This window comes from Choristoneura fumiferana, chromosome Z (genome assembly GCF_025370935.1).
Source record: "Choristoneura fumiferana chromosome Z, NRCan_CFum_1, whole genome shotgun sequence".
NCBI lineage: Eukaryota > Metazoa > Arthropoda > Insecta > Lepidoptera > Tortricidae > Choristoneura > Choristoneura fumiferana.
The window spans coordinates 12,040,599-12,061,176 of record NC_133472.1 but is presented as its reverse complement, the minus strand read 5'-3'; the positions used below and the strand labels follow the sequence as shown (position 1 = coordinate 12,061,176).

General features: G+C 36.4%; 1 protein-coding gene across 2 annotated transcripts; it reads right to left on the bottom strand.

The window, feature by feature from the left end:
• Positions 1-1,001: 1,001 nt before the first annotated feature.
• On the bottom strand, positions 1,002-14,696 carry LOC141438665 (odorant receptor 4-like). 2 transcript variants are annotated; one of them, XM_074102550.1, is made up of 9 exons: positions 14,403-14,696; positions 13,530-13,682; positions 12,869-13,051; positions 8,902-9,127; positions 8,211-8,307; positions 6,666-6,767; positions 4,651-4,739; positions 2,163-2,229; positions 1,002-1,220 (listed from the first exon to the last, which is right to left on the bottom strand). In XM_074102550.1, the coding sequence occupies exons 1-9, from the start codon at positions 14,674-14,676 to the stop codon at positions 1,161-1,163; spliced, it is 1,251 nt and encodes a 416-aa protein (XP_073958651.1). In that variant the 5' UTR covers positions 14,677-14,696; the 3' UTR covers positions 1,002-1,160. The 2 variants fall into 2 exon arrangements, with proteins under 2 accessions (XP_073958651.1, XP_073958657.1); XM_074102556.1 differs by lacking the exon at positions 13,530-13,682.
• Positions 14,697-20,578: the final 5,882 nt, after the last annotated feature.

Genomic DNA, 20,578 nt, shown 5'->3' with positions numbered 1-20,578 from the left:
TACCGTAATATCTACCGAATTCAAGGATAAAGTCACCAGAACCAATATCTGACACAACAAAGCGTTCATAAATATCTGACAAGACTCTTATTTCTAAGGCTGGTAGGACGTGTCAGATGTTTTTGCAGGTGACTGTACCTAACGATTAAACATTGTTTTGATTATTTCCTCGCTCACAAGACACATTTAGGTACTGTTATTATAACCATTAAGTGTTTTGTGAGTGGGCAATGTTGACTCAGGATTAATTTTTTAAAGTATGTTATCAGGTAAGGTACCACTGGAACCCAACAAGGAACCCTTCCCCAATTCCGTGGCTTAGCTCAGGGACTGCTAGTGCTAGAAGGTTATAAGAGTATTATAATTATGTTGACTACGCCGACATACCGGTAAATGTTTTTTTTAAAGTAGGTATCCTTTTTTAAGGTTTTAAAACCTTTATAGATTTGCTATGATCATTATTTGATTTAGGGATTTGTTCACAAAATATAAAGTTTGAAAAGTCGATTAAAATTTAGTATTGAATATTTGGCGCATTTTAGTACGAACTCTACAGTGCACGTGGCCCGAAACGCATTTGGCCGGTTCTGGCCTAAAAAATCTCTACTTTTAAAAACGTAACAAAAAATACGCCAGTCATCTTTAAAATTGGTTAAGTGAGTTCCTTAAAGCGACAAAATAGGCAGCTGACAGGTACCTACGCTTATTCATATATTTAGTTTTAACTTTGTTCTTCTTTTCGAGGCGTCGGTCTTCTGGCTAATTTTAGGAAAAGTGAGTAAAAATTTTCATTATGAATATTTTGACAGGTAGCTCTTTTTGTTTAGTACGACATCGGTAAGTACTTGTAATATATTGTTAAACACTACACGCGTTGGGCCCACACTGTAAGCGAAAGCTCTTTAATTAATGAGATACATGAATTGCGGCTCTCTGTTATTTGAATAGAAATGTAATGCATTATTTTAAACATTGTCCCTGAATTATAATTAAACGAGGTATAAGATTGGAGATATCTTTTAATGACATTTAAACACTATTAAAATTACATTTGCATTATTAATGGTGCCTCTAACTTGTACCGTATTTACGTAGAACAAAAATTTTCAAGGTTTTATCCTTTAGCGTGAAAGTGCCAAAAAAATTCAAAAACTTGATTTTTAATCGCTACGATAAACAGTGTAGAGTAAAGTGAAATAGGAATAAGATGTAGTTATGATCTGAAACAAAAGAATATTAATTACTTTTCATAAAACTTTGTATGTAAATGTAAAGTAACGAGTTAGTATTAATCGTGAATAACCTGTCTAATTTTCTCTTTACACTACTATTAGACGTACTTTCGGTAGAACTGGTGCAGAATTCCACTTTTTTTTAAATTAAGTATCTCTTTCGTGTTTTAGAAAATCATGCCTTTATACTACCGAAGGTACGATAAACTTATTGATATAATTGTAGTATTTTGCAATTAGGCTGTAGTAATGTGAGCGTGACGTACAGACATAGCCGTCCAGTCGAGATACCTTCAACGCAAGCAAACCTACGAGCTAAATGTTGTACCGGACTCTTCTTTTGCCCTTATACTACCGAAGGTACGACAAACTTATTGATACAATTGTAGTATTTTGCAATTAGGCTGAAGTAATGTGAGCGTGACGTACAGACAAAGTCGTCCAATCGAGATACCTTCAACGGAAATAAACCTACGAGCTAAATCTTGTACCGGACTCTTCTTTCTGTGTCATACGATTCTAGTCTAAAGACGTGACATTTTGTACAGGTCTTCTTCATACCGTGTTAACTTTTAGTTAAGTGAACCTTTAGTTAAGTGAACTCCCGAAATTTCTATCGGACTGCCTGATCAGAACTGCGCGAGCGAAGCCGCTCCTAAAAGGAGGTACTCTATGACATTAGTAAGATGTCTTTATGAACATATCTAAAATAAAATTACTTAAAACTTTTAATCTGATGGTTCTCGATTAAACTTCAAGTACCGATTTGTTTCAAAAAAGTAAATTTATTTTAGTTTCAAACTCAATTTAGTACCTACTGTCCAAATATAATTATGCGAACTGTAAAACTTAAACCAGATTTATTTTTTGCTGTAAATGGATTATATTGTAACTATCATAAAGAAAAAGCAGGTGGTTCATAATGCTTACCGAGCTATAGGTAGTCATGGTTATCGGTCGAAACTTAAGAGCGGTGAAATATAGCGGCTTTTGAGATCTGTAAAGGATATCAACATTTTATGGCAAAGTTTCATACTTAGTTGGTGCAAGTTGAAAAATAAGCCCTAAAATACACTATGATACACTTTGATTTGAGATTTATTTAAATTACATTTTATCTTTCGTCCAAATATCAGATTGGGGTACGGCACCATCCCTTCAACTTTATGATTATATTCCACACACAAGTTCTTCCTAAAATGCAAGTGTTCTTTATAACTTGCCTTCAGCCAGATTCCTATATACAGAAATAGATAAAATATTGACCGACGAGCAATTGAATACAATTTAATCTATCTATCTATTTAAACACTAACCCCCTTATTCATAAACGACAATCAAACCTATTTTAGTTAAAATGCCGCTAAAATTCGTTTGTCCTTATCTGTCACTTCGACATTTGTATTTGTTAGAAAGGGACAAAGCATTTGTTAGTTAATAGGCTTGTTAAGTTTTATGAATAAGGGGGCTAAGCTCTAAAATTAACTCTCAGTTTATAAGAGGGGGTACGGATATCAACAAATTTATTTGAATAATTGATTTAATAATACAACAAAATTAAACAAAAATAAATTAACTGCCACACATTGCACAGAGTTATCTTTTGGGGAACTGAGTAAACATTAAGTAGTGGTAAAATCAACATGCATATCAACACGCGTATAATTGGATAATTATTTAATATAGGTAGGTACGAACATAATATAAAATTATTATTAAAAAAAAACGAATCTTTCGCGAAAGTCTTGCAACGCATTGAGGCTACAAGGGGAACGGTCTCAGGAGTCTGAGAAAGACCGCGGCGAGAGACTCAGAGGCGCTCTAGCCAGGCCGACCGCTTCGCTTTCGGCTGAAACGGCAAGCCAGCGCGTCTGGGTTGCGATCCCAAACACATCGTAAGCAATCTATGAGATCGCTCGCTGTGGGAAAATAGTAAGGGACGATTTAAAATCTTATTCCTTAAGGTATCTTATTTCTTATGCTTAAGCAGCAGATTTTTCAGTGGATTGTTTAGAAGTACTTTGAACGGATTTTTCGAAAATCCCACGGAAACGGGTAATGCGGGATATTAACCTCATTCCTATGCAGTATTGTGTAAATATAAAAATCTACGCAGACGAAGTCGCGGGCAGAAGCCAGTATTTTATATTACAACTGTTAGCTTCCATCGAAGGTGGTCATGGAACTGGCAGGCGATTGCAGACGTGTAAGTTTTAAAAGAAAGATGTGAAACAGCTGGCGGCAAAATTCGGCCCAGTTAAGGATTTTGTCAAAAATGTCGAAGATAATTAAAAGGGGAGTGAAAAGGTTGAATGGTTAATTTAAATTTTATTCTAACATTAGCATTTCGCTCTAATCAGCCAAGAGCCAAAAGTTGTTTTATGAATATTTCATGCTATGGGCTCCCGGGGTTATAATTGCACGCAGGTTCGATTCCTATCATTATAATTGGCTCCCAGTTATTCGGGCTCCCGACCGAAATATCGGGTTTCCGCAAATAAGATCATTATTTTTCGTCTGTTGTTTTATTTGTGGAGTATATTTAATAATCTGTTGAGATGCTGGGCGAGCTTTTGGGCCACGGGGTTCGTTTAGCAATAAATTAGATGGCAATTTCTGAATTGCTTAATAAACTCTAAGACGATTAATTATCTTTGAAGGCGACTCAATGTCGGTAAAAATATAGGTAAGGTTTGTTGCGATTAGTAACGTACTGTACCTATATGCCTTTATGTCAATGTACTCGTACACTTTAATTCTAATAGCGATAAATCAATCAGACACAGCTTATTAGCACTTTATAATGTTGTAGTCGGTTACAACCTAAATCTTATACATAAAACGGGTAGGTACGAGTATATAATAATATACTGATATTTGGCTAATTAGTCTTTGAATCATTGACAACTCACTTTCTTCTTTCCGGATCTACAAATTAACACAAGTGACAGCCTAAACCAAGCTGTACTTCATTAATTGAGTACATACTCGTATACATTGCTATGTCTAGTTAGGTAGGTATGTACGAGGTAGGAGCATAAACAGAGCTAAGAAGCGTATTACCATTAAATTATAAGTTTAAATAATAAGTACTTGGGCGACCGAGCTTTGCTCGGGCTAAAACTCGATAAGAAGCGTTTTCCCAGAAAGAAGGCCAAGTTAGATGGATTTGTCATCCCCGAAAACCCCCAAAAACAAAATTTCATCGAGCCGTTCCGAGATTTTGGAAATTTCGCAACACTGACATAAATGTAAATATTTACCTTTTCAAGATGAATGTAAAAACTTCTTTTTGGTTCGATTTTTGACCATATTATATATCATTTAATTATTTAAAAAAAAATGCAATTAGGTTATTGTTGTTTTAGAGTTGCGAAGTGTTAAAAATAACTGCGGTTAGTATACGTATGTAACTGACCTTTGTATCAACACAACGAGTGCCCGGCGGGCGCGCACGTCGCCGTTGTACCAGCCGCTGGCATACACCGCGTCCGCTACCCCCACGCTCTGTGAATAAATAAACCTTTGTGTAAATTATGTAATTTTTTACCACCGAACACAATGGAATAAAGCAGTTACGCGGCAAGCGTACCATGAGATCGCGCGTAAAACGTTTTGCGGCCATATTGAAACGTATTGAACAAGGAGCGAGTAGCGTGTATTTTCATTCACTTGGAAATTACAAACAGCCATTACATTGAGTTGATGTTTTTGTTTAACGTAGTTTCTGCTTTGCAAAAATAATCATTATATTCTTAATTTCCATCCCAGCCTACGTCTCACTGCTGGGCACAGGCCTCCTCTCAGAACAAGAGGGCTTGAGCCATAGTTCCCACGCGGGCCCAGTGCGGATTGGGAACTTCTCACGAACCATTGAATTGTTTCGCAGATTTGTGCAGGTTTCCTCACATATCCTTAATTTATAATTCTCAAATGGCACTCACCTACCCTATTTATTAAAGTGTCTATTTCTTTACGTTAATGAACGTATTCACATCGTTGGAGTCATGTCGGAGCGAAGAACTTTTAAGAGGAGTGTATTTTAACAAACACGCTGGATTGAATAAGCAGTTCCAGCTAAATTATGTGGGCTGAAACAATTAAGTTACTTTCAGTAACTTGGTACCTCACTCACAGCGCTGTGAATGTCAAGTCAAGACACCAAGTTTCACTCTTGTATTAAAATGCTACTCCTCGAATTTTACGCCTTAATATCACTGACTAATATTTTTTATAACTTCAATCTGACAAAAATGAGATTAAACCAATTTTGGTTTTCACTATAAAGCAGACACTTGAACACTACCTGAGTTCAAAGCTCAGTAATCACAAATCACAACAGGAGCCGGTTTTTCGCCATCACACACGGTATAAATTTCAGCTCTGATTTGTGCAATATATTTTTAACCCCAGACGTAAATAATAATAAGTAAGTAATCAGTTGTAAGGTTGTTATAAGTTTGACCGCTATGTGTGTCTGTATGTCTGTCTGTCTGTCTGTATGTGGCCCCGTAGTTCTTAAACAGGTGAACCGATTTAAATGCGGATTTTTTTATTTGAAAGCAGGGTTTCTAGCGATGGTTCTTAGACATGTTTTATCAAAATCGGTTAAGTCCTTTTTGAGATATTGAGCTTTGAAGTGACAATGTCGGGGGTTTTTCAACTTTTTGTTGGTTAGGTTATTCATACTTAACTCTGTCCCGACCGAGGATCGAATCCGGTACCTCAAGCTTCATAGTCAGGTTCTCTGACCACTGGGCTATTAAGAATATAATCCAAAGTTTATATACGTTGCAAATAGATGAGTTTTAATTCTAAAATATTGCGTAAAGAGGGAGTGATATTTTTACAATGTGTGAACAGTAGTAGAAGGTAACTTTCACATGTTGATCAAAAATCACGCTGCAGATCCCTTATACTTACTCCCATCTTCTACGGTATACCTACGTAATATTATAAACATACCTAATGAGGGCTATCGTTTTTTGTCTTTCTATATTGCGCCACTGTTGCGTGACGTTTTTAAGTATGGCTTTCAAAGTCTGTTATTACGGGCGTGAAAATAAAGTTTAGATTAAAATCATATTCAATACACCTTAAAACCGCACCATAAAAATATCGAGCAACCACTGTTGCGTAGTCCCGATTTGTTCGGAAAAAAAGGGAGGACAAAGTTTCCGAAAGACATACCTGTCTCAAAACACAGACATTCATTGCTCCGTAACGCATAATTGCAATAATTAATTTCAGGTAATGCAAAATATTCACAAAATTATTCTAATTATAAAAAAACCCGCGTAGCTCACCCAAAGACTATGAGATTTGACATTTCGGAGACCTCACGCTACACTAGCGCCTCTAGCGGCGAATTCATACGCATTGTAAACTTTTAGCAAACACAGATTTTGCATACTTATTCCGTATTTCGCTTACCGCTCGATAAATTTCATCGGCGTACCAGCAAAGAATTCCCACTTGAGTCAGGGCCGCTCCCAGGAAAAACTTGTTGCTCATTTCCATCCACGGTTCCAAAAGCTAAAGTAAGAAAAACACAATTTTATTGATACAAAGAGCGTTTTTCAAAATTCAAGTATTTCGATTAAATTTGGCCGCTTGAACACAATATAACACCCGCGACCTTTTGCGTGACACAAATAAGTAGCCTCGTAGATTGTTTCTTTAGGGTTTGTTTATTGTTTGTGCAAAAGTAAAATATGAAGTGTTATTATTGCGCGTATAGTCGCTCTTAAAGGCATTTCTATTGAACTGTGATGTAGGTAAATGAAGCAAGAAAATTGGTAAAAAAAGTTGGACAAGGAACGATTTTCGAAATTACGAGTACGTACATCTATTCTAAAAATACCAGACGAAAATGGTGGAAGATTGTGTGATGAAAAAAAATGCGAGTAGAGCAGAGGTTTTTTATAGCAATAAAGAGATTTTACTGGTTTCCAATGATGTTTTCACAGATATGTTGTCTAGAATCAGCCTCTAGGTGCAAGTTGATCTCGTGCACTGAGGGTTTCGTTACAATTCAATTTTTAAATTTGTACGTACTATGCGCAAAAATAATTTTATGTTTCGTTCATCGTTAAATCACAAATAGGGAATATTTACTAAAAAAAGTACTATTAAAGTGACCGAAGTCACGGTAGATTGAAGTGTAAGTGACAAAACAGATAGTTCAGAAATCAATCTCCATACAAGTGCGCTCGAGCAACTCACACATAGGCACTGCTCACGGACACGATATCTCGGACCGGTTAGGACCAGTGTGAGCGCGAGTGCCATCCGCTTGAGACACGCGTCTGTGAACTTTTTTGTGCAATAATGGAGCAACAAAAAAAAGTTATTATAACTGTTCAGTGGACGGTTGTTTAAATTAAATAATCGTGTATTTCGCCAATGACAAATTTATAATATAACAATGACATTAAAATTTAAATATTTTAGTTATTAATTTATATTCTCATTCCTCCCGTTTCATTCTCAACAATAAATCAAACAACTAGATACGAGTGCCACTACCACCATAGTTTTTTTGGTGCATAAGCCATAGTTGACAACCTTAGAGCGACCGCCGAGCGTAGGTATGAAAAGTGAAGAACATACGGAGATTGACTTTTGAACTATCTGTGTTTTGTGCATTTGTTTAGATGCGCGAATTTTACAAGCCACCCGCACTTGATTTTGTTTTTGTACCGATACTTTATCATTTCAACAATCCTCACGATCATTCACTCACAATATAAATAATCACAATAAATATTAAAGGGGGGCTCCCATACACGAAATGTGTTTTTTTTTGCTAATGTCTAATGTTGTATAGATAATGGTATACGGAACCCTTCGTGCGCGAGTCCGACTCACACTTGGTCGGTTTTTTCCTTTTGAGGTGCAGAGCCCAAAAAATATTAAAATAACACCTATATGTAGGTACCTAAACTATGTAATGTTTGGTTCAAATATGAGACTTACGACAATGACGAACATGACGCAGCAAATGTTGACGGAGCTCAACATGACGTTGATAAGGTTGACTAGTGAGAAAGTGTTCTCTAAGTCATCACTGTAACTGTAGAAAGATTAATCTCTATTTACTAATTACACTTGCATTTAAATATTTATTTGGGAATATTGTTTGCATTTAAAATTGTTTGTATGCGTGTGTATAAAGTGCGCACGCGGCTACGTGCCCGGCGTGCATATCAGCGCGTGCGCTCTTTCTTGGTGAAATGGCAACAAGGATTTGAATGAAATTTAGTACGTAGACAGCTGCATTTAGGAAATAAAACAGGCTACTTTTATGCCCATAATGTTACGGGACCGGGATTTACGCACGTATAATCTTTGAATCATAAGTCTCGACTCATGAAATACTACATTGTCAGTGCACGGAAACTATACAATTTTTCATCCAAAATTTCATCACGATCGATTAAGGAAGGCGTGAAAGCGTAACAAGTAAACAAACAAGAATTGTACGTTTTTCATACAAAATAGATAAACGAAGTATGAAATCACATGTAATTTAGTAAAATTTCGGAATTTTAATTCAATTCAATTCCGACATCTAATTGTTCACGCGAGTGAAACCGCGGGTAAATGCTAGTTATAAATATATTTTAGTAAAATGATGATTAATGTCAGTTTCCAAAAGTAAAAATACCTTATCAGCCGTTGGTGAATCTTGATCAGCTTGACTATATCCTGGTAGTAGCCAACACCGTCACTAGGTGCCGGCGTATCGGTTGCGAGCGATCCGTCGACTTCTGCCGCGTCAACGCCCAGCCGTCGGATCTTCACTTGCAGCACGCGCAGCAGAAGGCCTATGTGGCTTGCCATCGACGTGAATATCATGTCAGAGCTGACCATGGTCCACATGCTTGAAGAACCTGTTTAACATTTATAAGTTAACCCTTTGTAGCGCAAGATGGTAAAATTTAAAAATAAGTAATGAAACATGTTAATCAAATGAAATAAAAAATACACATGTTTCTGGAAATATCTTATTTTTTTTAGTAGGTGTATAATCGGTCTGTGGCAGAAATGTTACACGGCGCTACAGAGGGTTAAAGGCTCTGCCTGTCTCACTATAGGAAACAGGCGTGAGTAAGTGTGCTAGGCGTGGTCCGAGTTTGAGAAAAAAATAAACATAAATGTTTTTTTTGCTCCGCAAGTGTAAAAAATTAAAATACATACCTACCTAGCCTAACAAAAGTCTTTCAACCCAACAAGCTGTTTGCCTCCACCCCCACCTGCCAAGGCTCGAACAAACGTTGTTGAGTTGCGAAAAAATATTTTCATCTTTTAAATTGAATATTTTTCCCATACCATCACCGATCTCGTAACCAAAAAAAAATCAACACTAATTAAAAATATACTTATCTTAAGTCTTATAGAATAAAAAGTAAGCATATATTATCTTTTTGCAAATTTAATTTCACGGTAACAACGCAATATCCGCAACAGGCTTCGTCAACAAAACAAATTGTAGATCCGCAACATGCTTCGTCATTAGTCTAACCTAACTTAACCTAACCCCTAAGCAATCCCCGGACCGATGCACCCGGATGCCCGGATCTTTTTTATCAGACCTTTTCCAATTCAAGGCTTTTAAATAGTAGGTAGGTAGGAAGCAAATAGGTGAACCTAAAGTGGTACCTAATCTTGAATAGCAACAATCGATCAAGTGCGAGTGCGAGCGACTCGCGCATGAAGGGTTCCGCAACTCCGTACAATGTTTTAAAAACGTATAGTTCGGTAATATTTTTTTGTAAAAAATTCTAATACAAGCTTTTTTGCTGGCGGTACTTCTTTCTCCTCGTTGCCAAAGTAGGTAGCCGTCAAGACGAATCAAATGAGACCAAAATTGATGCAGTCGTGTCATTTTATTACAGAGTTAAAATTCTTTACAATGCACGTGCTCGGAAAGTGCCTCTTGACGTGGGTCAACAATCAACATATCCATAGAAAATTAGTGATTCCTGCACGCATCCACAAGTGTGCAGAAAAGTTGTATGGATTTTACTTACCGCACTTGTGCGGTAAAGTAACTTTTTAAATTGCCAAATGATGTCCAAACTATTGTTAAAAAAATTAGTCTAAAGAGTCGTTTGATGCAACCAACTGAATATTTACTGATAAGATAATACAGATTAAACGCGACAGAAAAGAGAACGTTAATTTTTTTTTTCATGTAAACTCGTATTTTAATTCCGTCTAAAGTTATGAAAAAAAAGGGAAATAAATTCTTGAGTCCAATTCGGACAGTGCGACGTCAAGCGCGCGCACTCGAAAGTTAACCAATGAGCTTCCAGTGCGCGCGCACGACGTAGCACGAACCAATCATGGTTACCCGTTCGCGCCTGTCATGAAACCCCGCCAAAGTAATGTTCATGAGTTCAGTCCGGTGAATTAATTTTTGATGACTTTACGCCGCCTTACGTCCTCCACGAAGCACATATTGTCAGTGACAAACTCAATGCTGAACAAAATACGTGAACTATAATATACATACCTAAGTTAATAAACATCGTAAATTGATAGAATAATCTACTTCTACACACATGGATATTATAACATCTACCGGTTTGTCTTATTCTCATTTATTTGCTTTTATCTATTAGAATTAGTGAACCAATTTTGATTTATTTACAGTTCCAAAGCTAAAAAATCTCAGATTTACGGTAACTTTTTGTTAATACCTGGTAGATTAGATACATAATACATATACTTGATGATAATTAACTATTACACGGATTTATTCACGGGTTGCACTGATATTTAGCATTATAGGAGCGTGCAGGAGATAAGGACTAGCCAATATAAGTGTGGAAAATGTCAAGCAACAAGGGCTAATAATTAATCATAAAAAATCACGATACTAAAACAAAGTCTCCTTTACCTATCATTAGTAGCTGTAGCTGTTCTAATCTTCTGAGTCAATGATTGTTATGAAAGTTGGTTTAATAAAGTGTATACGTTAACGATTTTGGTTTGGCGTGCATGTCGGTATGTATATCTACTGCTTGCTACTGTAGTAAAAGGAGTATGGCAAATAAATGATGTAGTCACTACCTGGATTTTTTTCCTCGCTTAATGCATTGTAAAACGTTGTATGATATACGTGTCGAAAGTACGAAATTCCCAACTCGTGCCGGCTCAAAACACTCGCTTCGCTCGCGTTTCAAGTTCTCCGCCACTCGTTGGGAATTGCCTACTTTCCGCACTTGTATCATAAATAACTATTAATGCACCCTAAACCGCGCACGCTAAAACCTAATGGTTGAATAGAATTGCCGGTATTTTGCTAAAATCCTGTATTAATTCCAAAATTCAAATCGTGAATACAGTAAGTATTTGACTATTTTTTATACTCGTATATAAATAGTACATTGTTTCTTAAGGGCGGTAAATAAGGAATTACGAACGAGAGTCTATTAGAAGCCCGAAGTCGAAGACTGAGGGCTTTAATGAGTCGATGTTCGTAATTCTAGTACCGGCCGTGCGACATACAATGTTTTTCATCACATTTGTAAGTAAAATTTTATATTTGTAAAAGAAAAAATATAATTCTTCCAAATATTGGCGATACCTTAGGCTGTGCTCTTGGCAGCGTCGCCCTCAACCTCCCTCGGCATGCGCCGCAACGTGCGTGTGCATGTGGCCCTGCAGCAGCGCGCGCAGCACCATCAGTACGGGCACTGACTCATTTACCGACCTTGGGCTTCATGGCAAGAAAATGTGTACGCGCAATGACTCATTTACCGACCACGGGTTTCATGACAAGATCATTAAGGTCGAGGGTTTTATTTGGGGGGTTGCAACTAAGGTAGCCTGCATGTTACGACACTGTTTACGAGCAAGTGTGATGAAAAATAAATTAAAACTTCACAATGCCTGTTATCGAATAGAGGAACAATTTTTAAGCTACATTTACAAATAATAAAGTTGTAAAGGTTTGAAATTCAAGATTTGACAGAGAAAGACATACTGGCACGTGACGTCACACGCAAGTAGCGCCATATTTGCTGTATAGAGAAAAGCGTTTGAGAAATAGAAAGGTACATATATTTTTTTCAAAACATCACTTAAAATCCATTTTTTATTCGATTTAAGTTTTCTCTTCACTAAACACTGTCTGTATACCTATATTTTCATAATAATTTAGGACATGGCAAATGCAGGAGTTGCCAAATACCGTATTTCACTAACTTTGCATAAAAAAACCCGCGCCCGATTTCATGTCTATATTAGTCCTAACGGTTGCAATTTAATGTGCTAGCTTACATTAGAAAAGTTTGTAATGTTACAAAACACTTAAAATGTTGAATGGGTTAATAATTGGCTTTCGTTTGATACCCACATTGTAACTCCACATTTTTTCCCTCGGATGCCATTTTGAAATATGATATAAGGTACCTGATGATACCTACCCCATATATGTTCAAATCTTTTCAGCCATTTAGGCTACACAGAGCACCAAAAAAATAAACATACCTATATACATACATACGCTCGAAAAACATAACACGCCTTCGGGCAATCGGATAAAAAGATGGATGAATACGGAAAAGTCAATTCTCAAAGTATTATTTTATTATACGTATAGATTTTCAAATACTAGTTTATACCTGCAAAACATTCAAAGGCGTAGACAAATACATGATTAATGGGCTTTGTCTTGTCAAAGGGATAGGCGGCATGCCACACGTAGCCCATGACCGATGGTAGGCCGCGACTCTTCCGATAGAGATGGATAAGTATCGGTGTAATATTGTACCAAATTACACCGAGTACGTTGAAAAATGCGTACCCTGGAAGACAAAAGTGTTATTTAATTACACCTGACAAACCGGGGCGCGTCGCAAAAAGTAATAAATCGTCATACATTTCTGTTGATATTGTTAGACATTTGGAACGGAATAATTCCGTGGAGGAAGCTGGGTGAAAAATTGACTATATTTGTATTTTATGCGTAGGTACTGCGTAACCTGCTTCACAAAGGAGATTACAATGAAATGACATTGACAAAAATGCTTGTGTGTGTACCTACTTATAGTTTTGTACATATTTACTGCTTTTATTAAGCTTTCACATCCCTTTCCAGACTTCATAAAGTTATGTAGGTAAGTGTGTAATATAATATGTAGGTAATTCAGTTTTGTGTGGCTGTTTTCAAAGACAATTTTGTAGTACTTTTTTCGGCTTTTCGCCTTTAGGTCACAAGTATTTAGTGATTTTACAGTACCTAAGAGCCCAATTATCAGGAGTAAAATAACTCGAAATCCTTACAAAATTGCCCGAGCCGCAATTCTTTTAGACTTTCCTGTTTGATGTCTGCTTCTTCTTGATTCTCGGGCGTCACGGGCCATATATCTGCTAACTCTTCAATCAGTTTTCTGAACGTGTGCCTTTTGAACCAAAGTGTAAGTAGTTTACAAAAACCTATAAAGTAACAAAAATATGTGATTTTGGATAGTTTATTGAACATTTTAAAAAGTTAAATAACGTTTCATAATTCATCAATAATTTTGATTTGCAAGGCAGTAAACCTTAAAACATAATTTGTGGACAGAAATAAAACGTACTGAGCAATAGCGAGTAAAAATATGTAGGTAAATGTCGGAAAAAGTGTGTAAAAAGTATGAAGTGAATTTTATTTCTGTGTAACAGCACCCTTAAATGAGAGTAATAGAGTCTCATCAGCATGACGTATTTTATTAATGCCTTTATAACACCCGCAGGGCCACTTTGGCAGCGTAAACTTAACGGGTTATCCTTTACGCGCTAAAACGGTTAAATATCTTAACTTGGCCGTGCATAATAAGTGAAAGGTTTTTCAGGTTATTTTTTTAAGCATCCTCACCTCCCAGCCCATGTTACTAGATTAAACTTAGCGAGGAAATAAGTTTTATTTTATTGTAACACAATATTTTTGAATATTTTCAAGGAAATAACAAAATACCTAAAGTTAAAGTATAGGTACAAGGGTAAAAATTTGCAAATGCTCTTATACAACTGAAACAAAACTATGGAAGTCGTAAAATGCCTCTCACTTCCTTGCCACTTATCTAAGCTCCTTATCATCGCTACGCTATCTAACCCCTGGTTACGATGCATGCTACTATAACTATAAAGCTTTAGTATGTAGTTGTAAGTACTCACTCATGGAACCATATCCCACTATGTGCAAGCTCGTCACAAATTCAGCCACTGACGCAGTCCTAATTATAAGGCTAGTGACGTAAGCGATCTCTGCAACGACGAGCAGTGTCAGGCTCAAAGCCGATATCAAAAAAATGGAGTTTGTCTTAATCTTAGCAAATACACTTGCCGGCGAATCATCGATGAAAGAAAGTCCGATCATACGGGTACAGAAGTTACATAAGTCCAAAGTCTTGTGTATCTCTTGAAGAGAGGTATCCTTCGTCTCTGGCATTATGAAAGTACCTGGAAGGGCTGAAGTACGTAAAGGAATAATAAAAGTTCATAGAATTTCTCATTTATATTAAGTATATCCGTTGTTTTAACCCTGCGATGCGTCGAAAGGCTTTTGTTTAAGTACTATTGTTTATATTAAATCTGTTTTTTTCAATCAGTAATTTTGTGAAACAATCTTTGATTGATTGAGATGAGGTTGAGTTGCGTAGAATACCGACTATACCGTTTTTTCATTTCCGTTTTTTCGACATATTACGCTGTACATTTAAAGAAACTACCTGGTACCTAAACGTATTTTTTTCAGCAATTGGTCCGCAAATAAAAAAAAGGTTCCTTTTTTGAAATTACTCAAGAGAAAACACATTTTGGAAGTGGTGAAAATATGTTTTGGTTTAAAATTACTGCCAAAACAAAAAAAAAAGAACTAGAGAGGTAAAAAAAATAATATACTTTGGTATTACAGGGTTAAGTAAGGCTTGATTTCATGGTAATATAATAACTTATAACTTACAAGTTTATTATGCAGAACATAAAAATTAGAATACCGGTATTTCTTTAACAAATTACAGGTTACCGATCAGAAGTTCGTTCGTTCCTAATAAGTACTTAGTAACTTATTAATCCTTTATGCAACCCTTCACGATAGAAGAATTCAATAGATTGCCATAATGCGGGTTCCGTCTTTTATATGCATATATAATGAGAAAAAAAAATGTTTGCTTTTGGTTTTCATGTCGCTGGCGATTTTGGCTGTGATAAAAATGGATATTATATCACGTTTTGACATTGTTATGACATTTAAATTTATTTTGGCCTATTTTAATTATTCAATAATTGAAATTTAATTATGCTTTATCATATTTTAAGTAGTTTGTCATGATTTATTTTTTCAATTTTATTATATCAATGTATTGTAATACGAGAGTGAGAGGGACGGTACGATAGGGACTTCGATTGTTGAATGTCGTAGTAGCCCCCCTGTTGCATTTACAATTTGTCGTCTAATCGTCAATGCTCATATGTATTTACATTAAAATGTAAAACACAAACCGATCTTTAATGTAATAAGACGTTCTCTTAATATTAAATCATAACCTGATCTGGAGTGGCTTCCTGTTTTGACACTTATAAGGAGATAAAGATGTCAGTAAGCGGCGTAGGTAAGCGGTTACTTGTCTTACCCAACCCCAAGAGGCGAGGGCGTTCAATCAACAAATAAAGGTAGCAATTTCCTTCATGAGTTATCAAACTATGCCACAACCTACAGAAATTTATAGAGTTCGCTCAAGGTGGCGCGGCCGATCTCATAAATAAGAATGAGGAACAGCGGGAGAACAAAGCATCAGGAAGTCGTGCTCGAACCGATTTTAAAATGTTATCTAAGTCAAAGGCGTGATTGACAAAAGTGCGGGCGGAAGTCGATAGCATCATGGATGTTTGTTGGAAAGGTTTTTATTAGGGCGCAGCTGAAAATGCCTTCCGCCACGGAAGCGCACAAAAGGATGTGGCTTTTACCCGATCGTAAAATCCATCGTTATTTTCGCGTAACGGAGGTCAGGCTGTTTTCTAGGCGGGCCTGCGAGAGATCTCGGCGCACGGGCATTCGTCCTCCATGACGCTAGGTACTTGAATTAGGCAGCGAAAACTAGAAGCCATTGAGTAACATTTCTATCTGTATTTTGTACGGAATCTTCCAAGTTTAGGTGTATTTTCATACCTACCTTAGGTTGTTATTTACTCTTAAATTACTAATAATTATCAAGCAAACCTCGCTGTTATAGTTTTCCTTGTCGATTTGATATAGGTTTTTGTTACTATCATGAATTTTTGAATATTTTTAAGCCAGTAGTTTAGTTTTTAAAGAGGGGAAACTGGATTTTAATGAAAATTTGCACTTTGACGTTGAATATTTCGCAAATAAATCACTGAATTGAAAAATTGTCTTCACAACCCCGTAATGATAAAATACCTGTATACCTATATACCAAGGTGTTAGTACAATACCCAGCACTATAGGATTAGTCGAGAAAAAGAACAGTCCACTATACGTCTGAGCTACACAAATAATTTTTTTATTACCATTTTGTCGCCATAGTTGCTCAAAGCCAAAGTCAAAATATCTTTATTCAATTTAGACTATAACAAGCACTTATGAATGTCAAAAAAAATCTACCACCGGTTCGGAAATCCTCTGTTGAGAAGAATCCGGCAAGAAACTCAACGAGGTATATTTTTTTAAAACATATTAACAATATTATTAAATGATATCTATACATCACAAGTATTTAACACAACTTTATTTTTAACACAGTAGGTTCGCTATTTGAAGGGATCGCTAATGCGGATCGGAATTATTTCCAAATATCCCTGTCCATGATATAATCATTAACTTTATAATACGCCTTAGATATTAATGTCTTCTTGACAATAGATATCTGAATTTTGTATCCGTTTCGTTTGTAATATTTTTTGCAATTTTATTATAAAAACGTATGCAATTTCCCAGAAACGACTTTTTGGTTTTAGCCAGTCTGTAAGGCTTCCCTGTGTTTCTAGTACCTACCCTTAGGCTTATCGACGTTAGTAGGAAAATCACATATGTTCTGCTGCTGCTAACATGATTATTTCAAAAACATAAAGCGACGGCAGGGTTAGGATACCTGTTTCCTTAAAAAAGGATCTTAAAGATTCACGCGCCTTCAAATTACAAATTGCTCTAATTGTTCTCTTTTGTAAGATAAAAATCGACTCAATGTCTGTAGCAGATCCCCATAAAATAAAGCCGTACGAAATAATGCTATTAAAGTAAGCAAAATACATCAACCGTGCCGTCGCCATATCGGTTAGCTGCCATATTTTCCAAACTGCAAAAGCAGCAGAGCTCAATCTACCCGCGATCGCTGTGACGTGAGGTCCCCACTGTAGTTTAGAATTGAGCGTTATTCCTAAAAATACTGTTGATTTTAAAAATTCAATAGTTTGACCATTTAACTTTATATTAGAAACTGAATTCGAGTTAGATGAATTTATCAAAGAGAATTTAATACATTTGGTTTTCTTAGGATTTAGCAACAAAATATTGGCAGCAATCCATGCGGATATCACGGACAGGGTTTCGTTGGATTTAATGAAGTCGGTATCTTTTGTGCTAACCTTGAATAGTAAAGACGTGTCGTCAGCAAACATAACTATACCTGACTTTTGGTTTACCATATAAGTTAGGACATTTACATAAATAAGATACAGGAATGGGGCAAGAATGGGCCCTTGAGGCACTCCCATTTCGACCACAGATCCCTCCGATACCATCCCGTTAATCGCTAACTTTTGCTTTCTTTGTGTGAGGTAAGGTTTAATGAGTTCTAAAGCGAGGCCACGAATGCCATAAAAATTTAACTTACAAATTAAAGTATCATGATCCACACAATCAAAAGCTTTCGAAAGGTCGCAGAATACACCTATAGCGTCATGTGATTCCTCCCAAGCTTGCAATATGAATTTATCTAAACAATGACCCGCGTCTGTAGTAGACCTGCCTTTTGTGAATCCGAACTCCTGTGGATGCATGATTTTATGGGTATTAAAATGCGAGATTATTTGCGTCAGCATTATTTTTTTGAATATGTTGCTAAACGCTGATAGGATGGACACAGGACGATAATCAGAGGGATTATCATTATCACCTGATTTTAAAATAGGAACTACTTTAATATATTTCATCAAATCTGGAAATACGCCTTCATCTATACAGCTATTAAAAATTAAAGCTAAAGCAACGACATCTAAAATGGAATGTAGAACCTTAACTGAGACGCCCCACAAGTGTTCCGTTTTATTTACTTTCAATAATCTACAAGTCCTAATGATGTCACAGGGAGACAATGCGTGAATTTAAAATTACTTAAGTTTGGAATAGATACATTTTGTTTTAAGAGCGATTCAGCTAACTTTGCGGAAGACGCGAGACATTTAGTCGTTTCGATGGGGATTTTAGAGAAGTAGATATTAAACTCGTTTCGTAGCTACTTTTACGGCGTCCGTTTCTAATACGTTGTTAATCTTTGATGATATAGAGTACTCCGCGTTCTTACGTCGACCGGTTTCAGTATTTATAATTTTCCAAACTGTTTTAATTTTATCATTAGAGGACTTAATTTTATTAGTTACATGGGCCGCTTTTGCTTCATTACATAATATAATTTTAAATAATTTTGAATAATCAATGACATACTGGTGGAAACGTTCATCAGTGGTACACGATTTCTTATCATAAAGATCATATAAGACGTCCCTACTCCTACGTATTCCGGGTGTAGCCCATTAATTGAATGACAGTTTGTTTCCTATTTTAATACTTTTTTACTACACGTTTTATCGTATTCCTCGCATGTATAGTATTTAACAATATTTTGAAATTTTCGTTTGGATTTTTAGTATTTACTTTTAAATTGTTTACTTTTTGCGCGATGTTTGTTTTGAGACGGTCAAGTCTTTGTTTGTTCAACGGCCTAATTCCTATGGTTTGATTACTCGTAACACCGCCCCTAGCCTGAGGTAACTTCACTGTTTGAGCTTTGTTTTTTTTATGGTTTAGGGGGCAAACGAGTAGGTGGGAGTCACAAGTGCGTTGCCGGCCTTTAAGGTAGGAGTATGCTCTTTTCGTGAAAACTTGAAGGTCATATCGGTCCGGGAATACCTTTGTTTTGCTGTGCGAGGCAGGAAATTTCTGGAAAAAGACACAGTAGAGGACCGCCAACAATCTAAATGGTGAGGATGGAAGTGTTGTCGCGTAGGGCGTTTGTGATCCGATCGTACTCCACTGATAACAGCTTTTTCTAAGTACTTACAAGTTAAGCAAATGTTGTCTATACATGTGGTCGAAGTGGTCGTGACTGGTGGGCTCATAAAATAAGAAATTTATATTAAAAGATTTTAAAACCGAAATAAACTGTTCTTTTCAACGGATTGTGATAAAATATCGATATTAAAGTCCCCGCAGACCACCAGCGCTTTATTACATTTTACTGATTTCCTTAGAAAATCTTCCATAGTATTTATAAACAAAGGAATACTCGAGTTTGGTGGTCTATATATACATAAAACTAAATACTGTTTCGTTTCTGCAGAAGCGATCTCAACAGAAAGGACAGGTCTTTGCGTTCTTTGAACTTTAAACCATTTTCACTTATATGAGAGACCCGCCACCTGGTGCAGATTCTCTGCAGAAGGCGCTGACTATTGCATAATTATTTACATTAAATTGCATTGAATCTTTTTTTTAGCCAGGTTTCTGTTAAGCAGATAATATCTAAGTTTAACCTTTTAGAGAGTAATTCTAAATTAAATAATTATGCCAGTGAAGCGATTTATATTTTGATGTAGGAAATGATAGACTACTTACTTTGTTTCTCTATTGTCGGTGTAGGTAGTTTAAAGACACATTCGCGCTTGAAGCCCGGGCCCGCGCCCGCTTGGCCCGCGGCCAACGGACCCCAGTCGGTACACAACCACCTTACTTGCCACGCGCCTACCAACGCGGTGATTTCCGAATACAGAATTAATAAATAATAAATTGCACTAGCTAGCACTGATATTCTCTGAGCAAAGCCGTTGACTGAAGGACAAACAGATAGACATGGCGAAACTGTAAGGGTTCTGTTTTTGCCATTATGGTTGGTTACGGAATCCTGAAAATATATTACTTACCTTCTTATTTTTTTATAAATGAATAATGTTTGTAATTCAACACATATCTCGGTGCATGTAGGCCTCCCCTCATGCATGATGGAAAAGACTACATTATATACTTCCTCCTCGGATGCTGCACTTCGTGATAAAAGCAAGCCGTGCACAGTGATAGTACAGCCTAAACTGAGTGATTTGATTCGCAGCAGCGGAAG